Source organism: Mastomys coucha, unplaced genomic scaffold (genome assembly GCF_008632895.1).
Source record: "Mastomys coucha isolate ucsf_1 unplaced genomic scaffold, UCSF_Mcou_1 pScaffold17, whole genome shotgun sequence".
NCBI lineage: Eukaryota > Metazoa > Chordata > Mammalia > Rodentia > Muridae > Mastomys > Mastomys coucha.
The window spans coordinates 29,359,021-29,371,628 of record NW_022196899.1 but is presented as its reverse complement, the minus strand read 5'-3'; the positions used below and the strand labels follow the sequence as shown (position 1 = coordinate 29,371,628).

Here is a 12,608-nt window from a genome sequence, read left to right as displayed (position 1 = left end):
CACACAACCCCCCTCCCCCCTCTCCTGCCCCCCTCACACACACAATTAATTAAATAACCAAGTACATTTCAATGCAAAGTCAATCAAAATCCTTGATTTTTTCCCCCAGAGAATTAAAAAAAAACAAAAAACAAAAAAACAACCTGCTTCTATGTCACAAATGGAAGAGCAATTCTGAGAAAGAGAAACCAAGGCATGTGGAAGATTCTACCTCACAAATGACTCATAATGCAAAAACTATAATTAAAATGACTCATTACTGGTATACCAATAGATGAGTGAAATAGAAAAAAGAGAACATAGAGGGAAATAGAAAATGCCATTCATAACAGAGAAGTCTAACACATATATCAGACATCAAAAATAGCTTATGCAACACAGTGAGAGATGAAACAAATAACTTTCCAATAGGAAAACACAAATTTCCCTATTCTATATATAAAAACCAATTCTAAGTATATTAAATTTGAATACTGAAAAACTAAAACATTAAGACAATTGAAGAAAACAATACTAAAGCAACCCTCTGATTCTAATAGAGGAAAGAAATTGTTAGGTAACAGAAGGCAGAAATCAAATTTTCTAAAAAAAAACTTAAAGGGGAATGTGTAAGGAAAATATGAGCAAAATTACATAGAGGGCAAAGAATGGAAGAAGATATTTATAGCACATATAACAAAGAAATGGCATCCACACTAACTTATAATGTTAATCATGTTTAAGATTTTTATTATTTTAAATTATAGAGGGGTGGGGTTATATGCATAAGACTGCATGTGCCTGCAGAAGATAGGAGTTCAATTCCCCCTGAAGCTGGAGTTACAAGTGATTGTGAGCCACCCAATATGTGTGCTGACAACCAAACTCTGATCCTATCCTCTGCAAGAGCAGTAAGTATGCGATCTGAATGGCTATTTCTCCAGGCCCCTAATGTTAATCTTAATTGTCATTCTGATAGGATTTAGAATCACAATGGAAATAAACCTCTGGACATGCCTGTGGTGGACAGTCTAGATTAGGTTAATTGATGTAAGAAGACCCTCCCTTAATATGGGCCAGCACCAGGCTTAGACTGAGGTCCTAGACTGAGTAAAACAGAAAGCTGATCACTAGTATGCACTGTACTATTTCTTAAATGCACACATGACTAGCTGCCTCAAGCTCCTGTCACTATGTTTTCTCTGCCATGATATGCATAAACTACCCTTGACCAATAAGTTACAATAAACTCTTCCTTATGTTGCTTTGGTTAAGGATTTATCACAGCAACAAGTAACTAATAAGTTACTCAGTAGAAAAATGGGAAATTTATCCATATGAATAAAATAGAGGTACTAGCATTGCTCATTAGCAATGAAGAGCATGCAAATGAGATTTTTTTCATAGGTATGAGAACTGGTAAAGTTCTTTTTTAAACACTTATTCAACATGTGTGTGTACACACACATGCTATGATGTATGTGTGTGTGTGTGTACATGCTATGATGTATGCGTGTGTGCACATACATGTTATGATACATGTGAGGAGACCACAGAACAACCTGCTGGAGTTTATTTTCTTCTTCTGCCATGTGGGTTCTTGGGATCAAACTAAGATCATCAGTCATCGGGCTTGGTAACAAGTATCTTTACCCACTGAGCTGTACCATCAGCCCTGGTAACCTTCCTGGAGTTTGAGCAAGCTGTCGTGAGACAGGAACTCTCATACTGTGAAATGTAATTGAAGCAACTGGTTAGCAGTCACAGAGTGCATATCCCATCATCTAGCAATTTCAATTCTAGGTATCTCACTTTTAAAAAGTTATGTACAAGAAGGTCACCATGTTTTCTGTTTTGTTTTATACAATAATAAACCACCTTAGCAGTAGTTCCAATATCTATTAGACAAGCGCCTCTGAGGAAACTACCTGAGCAAAGAGGAAACTTCATTTTAGCAGTCCCAAATCCTATCAGCAGGCTACCACAATACAGAAAATGTTAGAGGAAATTAATAAATGGAAAATGATTACGCCTCAAAGGGGATGGAAAACTGAGAAATGTTTTCTGTTAGGTAGAGAACTAACAAAAAGACTGGGTGGAATCACAGTCTTCACGAGGTAAGTAAGAATGATCAGTCTGCTGAACAGAGTGATAACACGAAGAGAAACAAAGCAGAAAAGGGGGACAGAAGCCACAGCGGAGGGATGTTAGGTTTCGTTCGCTTGTTTGTTTTACACTTTCTACTTAAAGGAAGGCTATAAAAGACTTCACTGTTCGATCAGGTATTTTACTTACTTTTCTGTGGCTGTGAAGAGACACTATGATAGAGGCATTCAAACAACCATGTAAGGTATAAAGGAAGTAAAGGATCTAGCAGACACCTAGGGGAAAATATTCCAAAATAAGAACCAGCAAGGACAAATATGTTGTGGATGGCTCCATGCTGCTTGTATTTTATGTTAACTCTGCTCTCTCCCAAGAGAAGTTGTCTGAAATGAGGAATGAGTCTCATGCTCAGGTGTCTTCTTGTGAACCAATCCCCTAATGAATAAAGGAGCCAATCACTGGGGGAGTAGGCAGGACTTCCAGGTTTAGACGGAGGAAGAGAGGAAGCAGGAGAGAGTTAGGTCCTTTTGGAACATGGACAGCATATAGGTAAGATGTAGCTGCTAGAGTTTCCCGGTATCATGGCGGGGAAACTCTATCATTAGTTGTTGCCCCAGAGACTGAGTTACCATTGTGTCTGAACTAAGTTTGTGTTGCGTTTTTCTACACACAGCATCTCATCTGGGTTCAAGAGAGAAAGGTACAGTGGTGACGCGTGGGTTTGCCTGACGAGCACCACAAAAGCTGTGGAGGATTTGAAGCACAGGGCTGGCGTGGTAGTGACCTGCCAGTGGGAACTTTTCAAGAGCTCCTGGCCAAAGAGTCTCCACAAGATAAAAACAGGTTGGCCATTGCCTGCCAGTGCATGGCCCACCAACCTGTTGGGGCAGAGAATTGCCAGGACAAGCGCAGAAACGTGCTGGTTCCTTTTTTAAATTTCCCAGACACAAAGATCCTGTGATGTTTAAGCATGCCTGGGCCATGTGAACTGCAAGAAGGCAGAGTCAAGAGTTAGAGTGAGGACAAACATCAGCAACCAACAAGCATACTGAGAAAGGAAATGGGGGAGACAACAGCATGTTCGCTAGCATCAAATAAATAATAAAATAGTTGGGAATAAACTTAAATGGAAAAGTAAAGACATATAATAAAAGTCTTAAGACATTGAAAAAAGAAATTGAAGGTATCAGTAGAAGAAAAGGTTTCCCATATTCATACATCAGAAAGATTAATATTGTGAAAATGGTCATACTACCAAAAACAATCTACAATCAATGCAATTCCTGTAAAGATTCCAACACAATTCTTCACAGAAATTGAAAAAATAATCTTATTGGGTGGTGGTAGTGCATACCTTTAGTAATCCTAGTACTTGGGAGACAGAAACAGGCAGACCTCTGAATATGAGGCCAGCCTGATCTACAGAGCAAATTCCAGGACACCCAGGGCTACACACAGAAACCCTGCCTCAAAACAAGAAGAAAGAATAAAAGGTAGAAAGGAAGGAAGGAAGGAAGGAAGGAAGAAAGAAAGAAAGAAAGAAAGAAAGAAAGAAAGAAAGAAAGAAAGAAAGGAAGGAAGGAAGAAAGGAAGGAAGGATCTTTAACTTTATATGGAAATAAAAACCCAGAATTGCTAAAAATAATTAAATTCTGAACAATAAAAGAATTGGTGGTGGTATTATCATCCCTGATTGTAACTTACACTACAAAGCTATAGTAATAAAAACAGCACTGTACCAGAATAAAAAGAGATACACCGATTAACTGGATAGAAGTGTAGATCTGGACATAAGTCTATATCTATGAATATGTGATTTTTAAATTATTTTTGAGATTATAATTTAACCATATATCCATTTCCTCCCTCCAAATATCCCTGTGTATGGGATTCAATTTTTTGATATTTTAATTCCTTTTTTATTGAAAACTACATTGAATGCTAAATGTCTACCTTTATAATAAACAAATACAGTAACAGTAACTCACACTAAGATAAACCATACTTCTAGTTACTATTTTTCTGTTTGGGAGTTTAAAGTTTCTCTTTTGTCACAAAAACAGGGAATGTACCTATACAAAGGCTCAATACAGGCCACCTTTAAGAACAAGAGGCAATGAGTCACAAAGGACTATGAATAGGACATGGAACCAGTTGATACAAACTTAATTTATTAAAATCAGTCACATCTAATAGCACATCTGAAGTGTTCTTGTATAAGATATCACACAAAGAAAAGAATTTATCAATGTCTTTAAAAAAGCAGGTTTGTTCATAGACAATCTGACAAGTTACCATAAAATTCATGGCCTCTTTTTCTTAAATTGATTTTGTTGGGGTGTGTACATGTGTGTATTCCTAAGTACATAAATACTTGTATGAACATGTTTCCATGCTGACCACTTGTTATGGGCTAATTGTCAATTGGTGTGTTCTTCCCATGATTGTTTCTCTTCTTATCAGCATTCCTTAGCTGCCTATAGTTCTTTATCTGGGGTTGACTCCTTGTGAGCTTTCCCCTTTCCAGGTTAACACATCTTTTGGTATCATCCTTGTTCAGCTCATGTTTAGGCAGCCATGTTGGTGAGACTTAATGGGTAAAGCTTCAGACATTTCCAGGAGATACGATTTCATAGAAATTCCCTGTTCCTCTGGCTTTTACAGTCTTCTCATACCCTCTTCTACAATGGTCCCTTATCCTTAGGTACAGTAGTTTAGAAAACTGAGTTTTGACAAAGAGGCCAAGATATACACTGGAGAACAAAGAACATCTTTAACAAATGATCAAACTGAATAGTGGAATGTAGGATGAGATTAGATCCATACCTCTCACCCTGCACAAAACTCAATCACAAATGGATCTCAACGTAAGACCTTGATATCTCAAACTTGATAGAGGAGACTGTGAGAAATATGCTTAAACTTATAGGCACAAGAAAGGACACTCTGAACAGAACCTCAGTAGCACAGGCATAATTGGCAAATGAGACTTCATGAAACTACAAAGCTTTTGAACAGCAAAGGATATCAATCACAGAGGTTTGGTATTTAGAATATATAGTCTTTAAAAAACTGAACATCAGGGAACATGCAATTTAAAAATGGAACATGAAACTATACAGAATTCTCTAAAGATTATATATACAAATAGCACATGCCTTTAATCTCAGTACTTAGAAGCAGACTGAAGCAGGTGGTTCTCTGGAGTTCCAGGCTAGCTTAGTCTATATAGCAAGTTCTAGTCAGAGCCACTTTTCTCGGGGGTAAGGGTAAGGGGTAGCACGCATAAGAGAGAACATACCCGATGCTAAAGTGGAACATGTATTCACTACTGGTGGAAACACAAACTAGCACACCACTATGGAAATCACTATGGAATATGATGTTCCTCACAATGCTGAAGACAGATTTGCACAAGATCCAGGTACACCATTCTTAGGCGTATAACTAACAGACTCTATAGTCTACCTCAGAGCTACTTGCTTATCCATGCTTATTGCTGCTCTATTCACAAGAGTCAGGAAATGGAAACAGCTTAGATGTCCATAAACTGATAAATGAATAAAGAAAATGTGGTATATTATACAATAGAGCATGATTCAGCTGTTAGACAACAAAATTAGGAAAATTTCAGGTAAGTATATGGAACTGAAAACAATCATCCTGTGTGAGGTAACCAAAACCCTGAAGCAGTGCATTTTTTTTTTCATGTGTTGATGCTTTTCAGCTTTAGCTATGTGCATTTCATTTGGAAGACATAGACAGACAGCTTAGATCACTAGTAAAGGAGCATGGGAGAGGAGAGGGCCTTTCAACAAAAAAATAATAAGAGTGTTACAAAGGAGGAACCAGAACAGGAAAGAGTAAACGGTTTGAGGATGGAAGGACAGGGTAGAGAAGGGATAACTAAGACTAAAGGCCTTTGGAAAAGTCACATAGAAGTCTACTATTGTGGAAGCTTCCCGTTTAAATGGAGTTACTCTATAGTGAGAGGACAATATCCCAACTAGATATCCACAACTAAATGAAGTTCCCAGGACCAGGAATGGGTTACCTCTTTTTGAGTTGTTTGCCAAAAGGATTGATAACCCCCTCCCCACAAGTACAGGCTATTGCCAATGCTATTGATTACTCTCCAGAACTTGACAGTAAAACCCTATTGCTGAAAGCACCACACACATGAGTTACAGAACATATAGATGCCCAGTTGGCACTGAACTAGCAACTTCATCTCTACTGTCTAGAGTTCGTAGTGCTGTACACTAAAAGTAAAGTAATCATCAGCCTCACCCAGCTATGAACACTGAGAACCACAGTCACAACCTGCCTGGCAAGATGTGCCCACTGATGCAATAGCAGCTCGAGTGGTATGGGAGTAACAGACTGAATTAGCTTTAAGGCCTGTTCCATGAGATACGTGACACCGTTATAGACGCCAAGAACCTTTGGCTAGATAGATCACTGGCTCTAGGGGGACAACCTACTACTAACTTGCTAAATGGCCATGCAAATAAACAGCTTTTAATGACTTACTGCTATACCCATAGGTCACTGCACTACCCAACCTTTATCAGAGAAGCTGCTTCTTGCAATGTATGGCAATTAGCACAAAGACCAACAACTGGTGAACATGTGGCAAATAAGAGATGTCAGATGCGCAGCCCTGATTGGACATCTATATAACCCCCCACCCCCCACCCCCAAGACTCAGGGATCTACGGCAAATAGTTGAAAAGATTAAGATGCAGAGACTAAGATTAGGATGTAAATGACTTCAATCAACTTTTCCAGACACAATGGGGCAGATACACATACAAATTCATAACAGTTGTGGCAATATATACAAGGCCTACACAAGATCAAGCTAGAGAAAACAAACTCTCAGCATGGAGGAAGTGAAGTAGGCATGAAATCACACTCTTAGCTGAAGAGCTGTTAACATCTAATTGCTGCCATGGGAGGAAAATAAGTTTACTTTCAATAGTGACACCTGGTATACTGACCTCACTCTGAGGAAGCCGTACATCCAGGCTCTAAAGCAAGGTCCTTGAGTGAACACCTAGACACCTCCAACATTTCACCTTGACCAAAAGAAAAACTTATGTTTAAGAATACACTTCCAAAAGCCCAACACTCAGGAGACTAAGCAGGAAGATCACAAGTTAAGACCAGGCTGTGACTACACAGAAAAACCCTGTCTCGAAAAACCAAAAAAAAAAAAGACCAGGCTGTGATACATTAAAAAAATCATTTCAATAGATAGATATAGACATAGATGGCTAGACATACAGATATGAATATAAAGAAAGATATCCAGATTTAATGTGCTCCAAAGAAACCAAAGCTTACTTTTAATGTTATACAGCAGTCCTAGTAAAAGTAAAACACGAGCCACAGATGCAAGCCACATACATTATTTTTAATTTCTAACAGCCACTTTTTAAAAATAAACAATTAAAATTTTTAATTATACTTATTTATTGTTGGGGAGTGGGCACATATTACCACTCAAATGTAAAAGTCAGAGGATAACTTTCAGGAGATAATTTCTCCTTCTACCAAGTTGAATCCCAGAGGTCAAACTGAGCACATTTCCATGTATTTATTACAGTAATTGGTAACAAGTACCTTTTCCTGCTAAGCCATTTTACTATTACAAAAATAAATATAACTGGTACATGTCACATTTTTCTTCTGTTTTAAAATCCATTATGTCTTATATTTAAGAAAATTTCAATGTGAGCCAGCCACATTTCAAGTATATTAGATTAGGTTTATGCAGGATAAACCTTTTTAAAATGATTATTATATTAAAGAACATTTGGCAGTCAGGTACAGTCCAAGGCAAATTAAGATAAAGAGGGAAGCTCCAATGTGTTTGCAGGTTAAAGGGCAAAGGCTCTACTAACTGATGAAGGAGGCTAGAGGATGATGGGAACAGCATGGTGACCACAGTGAGCTGGAGCCTGGAGTAGGAGCTTCACTCCTGTGACAGCACAAACAAGGCAGGGAGCAGACACAGCAAGTGTGCCCATGCATTTGATAACACCCAGAGTTGTGGCTAAGAACTTGCTAGTTTCCTCAGGGAATCAGGAGGCAGTCTTCCACCTCCTCTCACAATCACCAGTGCAAGTTTGAAGGGACATCATGAACAGTGTTAAGAACTGCTCTGCACCATCTTCCAAGTCCCAGGTGCTGGGATTACAGGCCTGTGCCCCCAGCTAAGCAAACCTGCGCCTGCTAGGTTGTGCCTGCATGCAGTTAGTCATTGTCTGCATTCTTCTGGCCTGGTCAGACTTAAATTTTATCACTATATTGCTAAACACAGAAATAATATTCACTATTCCCTAATCTATTCATTATCCAGAAAACATTCTCAAGACTAATTGTATGCCCAATATAGGAGGCTGATGAGAACAGTCATGAATAAAAGCCTCATCACATTCATGTAACACAAGATTGAGCATATGCCTACACACAAGTAAGTTCTATGACAACATGGTATTATGTTGTTCTGTAATGAAACCTTTCATGTCATTTAAATGTTTCTTTACAAGGATGTTTGCTTAAAGGTAGACATTAGCACTTTACAAATAAATATGCTATTGAAAATACTCTTCTTTTAACATACTTCATTTCTCTGTACAGTGTCTTTAATTTGTAATTTAAGTGATTATACAAACTTAGTCAGCAATACAAAGTACTGCTTTGGCATAAGGTCTTTTTTTTTTTTTCAAGACAGGGTTTCTCTGTGTAGCCCTGGCTGTCCTGGAACTCACTCTGTAGACCAGGCTGGCCTCGAACTCAGAAATCCGTCTGTCTCTGCCTCCCAAGTGCTGGGACTAAAGGCGTGCGCCACCACCGCCAGTGGCATAAGGTCTTAAAGATGTGATTATCTTAAAAGTAAAGCCAGTAACAGGCAACTAAATATCAGAGATTGCACTTTTTGATGCGAGGCAACTTGTTCAACTTGTTAGTCAGTCCCATAAGACAGCTGACTTATAAATGACCACACAGCTCCTGGTTCTTCCCTTTCAGAGATAAACATTAAAGCCATTTTCCCAATATTATCAGATTTCTATCTGGAAAATAGGAATGATCATATAGAAGGATTTTATTCAAGCTAACAAAAAAGTACCTCACACTGAGGCACTGAGGCACATTCTGGGAAAAGCTTGAAAAAACAGGCTTAAAAATTATTTTCTCACACAAAACATCTGATAAAAGGTGTTAAATCAAGCCTTCTTCACATGATGTCTGAGAAGTCAAAAGCAGATCAGATTTGTAATAATTAGCTTCCATACGGTACTGGCTTGTCACAAAAAAGCCAGAACAGTCTAACAGTGTGGATTAAATGACATCATTAGCTTGGATTCCCAATAAAGCTGGAATACTTCAATTTGCAACAGTTAGCTAAAAATAAAGACCCACCATGTGTATGAGGGAGTGGCAGGCAGTTCTAGTTTTATTTATAAGATTTCCTTATTTAAGGCTGATGCTTACTGTAAAATAAACAGGAGACTGACTGAAATACATACTTTTTAAGTTTTTACCTGAAAAGCTGTTCTACTGCAGGGAAAAAGAAAAACGAAGATTTTGGTCTCAAAACAGTACATTTCTGCTTCACTAGGATTTATCACTGCCTTGAAACCTCGTAAACAAAAATACTGCAATTGGTATGATTTCGAAATTAAGCAGCATATAGGTTAGATTCCTAGAACTATAGTGATGTCTGCCTTAACTGTCACTGTTGCCTTGGCGTTGTTATTTTCTGGGCTGCAGGTGCCAAGAGACATGAGAGATTTTCATCTGTGCATAATTTCTAAAAAAGGTGACGCTTTTTAGACACTTAAGTCACTCGAAGGTTTTCTTTTTTCTTTCTCCAGGTAACACAGTCAGTCATGTTCAAAAGTTAACCACTGGTTCCAAACCCGGGCGTTCTAACCGCCTAGAGGAGGGGTGGGTGACAAATTCACAGAGAAGTTGCACCGGTCTGCGGTAAGGACCTTTCCGGCGCGCCTTCCTCCTAGGCCCAGGGCGAGCTTCCGCCTGGAGGCCGATGAGGACCCAGACCTCCTCCGGAGCCCGCACGAGCCTAGTTCGAAGTCCCGGGAGCCGCCTGACCCGCGCCCCGCGCCCAGCGCCCCGCGCCGCTGCCTTCGTCACCTCGGGGCCCGCGACGCTCGCGACCCGCAGCGGCCGCAAGCTGCAGCGCATCCCCCGCTGTGCGGAGCCCCGGCCGAGGGAGAGCCGCGCGCCCCCGCCGAGGCCTAGCCCGCGCCGCCCCGCCGCGCCACCCAGCCCTCGCTTACCAGCTGCTGCCGGACCCAGCGCCACATGCCCCCGCCGTCGCCGACGCCGTCGTGGCCCGCCGGACGCGGGGCCGAGCGGCAGCAGGTGGAAGAGGGTTCCGAGTGTGACCGGAGCAAGCGAGCCCCTCGGGCTTAAGTTCCTCTCTCTGTTGCTGCCGCCGCTTCTCTACCCGAGTCGAGTCCCCATCCCGCCGCCCCGGCCCCGGGGTCCTACAGGCGCGGCCTGGCAGCCAACCGCGCCCGGTGCAGCTCAACTCCCTGCTGCGCCGCGGCCACCTTCATCTCTGACCGTTGTCACCCGAAGCACCGCCGCCCCCAAGGCGGCGCCCCGCCCTCGGCCGCCATGGCCCCGCCCCGCCCGCCATGGCCCCGCCCCAAGCCCTTGCCCCACCCTCCGCCGCCATGGCTCCGCCCCAAGCCTTGTGCCCCGCCCTTACCTGCTTTGGACCCGCCTGCTTCGCTACCTCTCCCAGGCCCACTCTTCCCAGTTTCCGCGCTCGTTTGCCCGCCCCTTTCCGGAGCGGTGTGTTGCGAAAACGTGAGCGTTGTCAGGCTCCGCCGCTCTGTGGGCCTTTTCGGAGTTTCTGTACCTTGGCGGGCCAGGCTACAGCAACTCCTCGAAGGGGAGTTGAGCAGGCAGTTCTCCCGCTCTGCCCTGTTGCGGATCTCCCTTCCACCCCCGCACCCCCCCACTGTATCCTCCCAACACTGGGATCCACACCAGCAAATGCATGTGACCAAAAGGTCGGTCCCCAGACACCCCCGTATTGGTACCATTAAATTATTAAAGGCTTACATTTGGAGGGGGAGATGATTATAATCAAAATAAATTGTATGAAATTCTCATAGAATTGGTAAAAAACAAATTTTTTTTAATTGTCAAATGCATTTAATACCTTCACACATAACTCAGCGAGTGACCAAAGTGGGCTAATATTGGGGAAAGTTTGAGATCTCTCTGTGATAGTCCAGCCTACACCTCAGTTTCTGGGGATATTGCTGAGATCCTATCCTGCTGAATTAAATTGGAAAGGCTAAGGGGAAAGCTAATTGCTAAGAATGTAATGAAAAAACTACCCTGGAAGCAGCTTGACCTCGCTAACAAGGGTGTGGATAACTTAAGAAGGACCATAGAAGCAACTGGAACAAGTTTATACTGTCCAAAAGCTACCACCTGTACGTCTTCATCGTACTCTCTTTTTCCTGAGTTAAAACACCATCAGAAAAGTAACATTGAGCAAAAACCTAAATCTAAGCTACCGTGGTTAGACAAGTCAGCCTTTGGTTTCAGTAGGCATTTCTTAGATTCCAATATTGCAATTAGAATCTTTCTTTCAGATATCTATGGCCTATAAAACCTGCAATGGATTTTTTTTTATATTATAAATTACCTACATTTAGAACAGATATTTAAAAAGAAAAAAGAATCTTTGTTTTGTTCTTAGGCCTGACTCCTCCTTTATGACAGCAGCATGAAGTTATGGGTATGTTTTTAGAGAGGACAAAATTCCATTCCTAAGACAGTGTCCCAGAACCCAATGCATCAAGCTCTACCTGAAACTCTAATTTATCCATTGGCTCTTTGAAGTACATATTATCTAGAGTGTGCGGATGGAGAAGCTCAAGATAAATAATTTGGTAAAACTATGATTTGGATTATGGATTATCAGGCAGTAGAACATGTGTTTTTAAGCTATATTCCTAAACAAGCTTTCTCTTTCTCTCTCTCTCTCTCTCTCTCTCTCTCTCTCTCTCTCTCTCTCTCTCTCTCTCTCTCTCTCTCTCTCTCTCTCTCTCTCTCTCTCTCTCTCTCTCTCTTTTTTGAGACAGGGTTTCTCTGTGCAGCCCTGGCTGTCCTGGAACTCACTCTGTAGACCAGGCTGGCCTTGAACTCAGAAATCCACCTGCCTCTGCCTCCCAAGTGCTGGGATTAAAGGCATGCGCCACCACTGCCCGGTTTCACCTTTCATTTCTAAATGACTTGGTTACAAAGTAGGCCTGGAAATTTTTTATTTATATGCCACCAAAATTTGTCAAGATAACTTGTGAAACAGCAATCTAGAGCATGCACTATATATCATTGAACTGGGTTCCAAATTTCTAAGTGTGGAAGTGGGCAGGGGGTGAGGAATTAGGAAGGAGTTGATTCTAGGTGTTATGAGGCGATATGGCAGAAAGCAACTCAAGAATGTGAAGACTATATGAAAGTTC

The 12,608-nt window shown here is 41.3% G+C and overlaps 1 protein-coding gene across 3 annotated transcripts in view; it reads right to left on the bottom strand.

The window, feature by feature from the left end:
* Positions 1 to 10,748, bottom strand: part of Atp11b (ATPase phospholipid transporting 11B (putative)) — a 102,720-nt gene extending 91,972 nt beyond the window's left edge. Inside the window, exons 1-2 of one of the 3 annotated variants that reach the window (XM_031376609.1) lie at positions 10,398 to 10,528; positions 7,089 to 7,166 (exon numbers count right to left, since the gene is read on the bottom strand). Coding sequence is in view for 2 of the 3 variants with exons in the window: in XM_031376607.1 (XP_031232467.1) it covers positions 10,398 to 10,424 (27 nt within the window). In the remaining variant the exon portion in view is untranslated. Of the gene's footprint in view, positions 1 to 7,088; positions 7,167 to 10,397 lie in introns of all 3 variants that reach the window. The other 2 variants (XM_031376607.1, XM_031376608.1) reach the window with 2 other exon arrangements.
* Between the last annotated feature and the right edge of the window lie 1,860 nt (positions 10,749 to 12,608).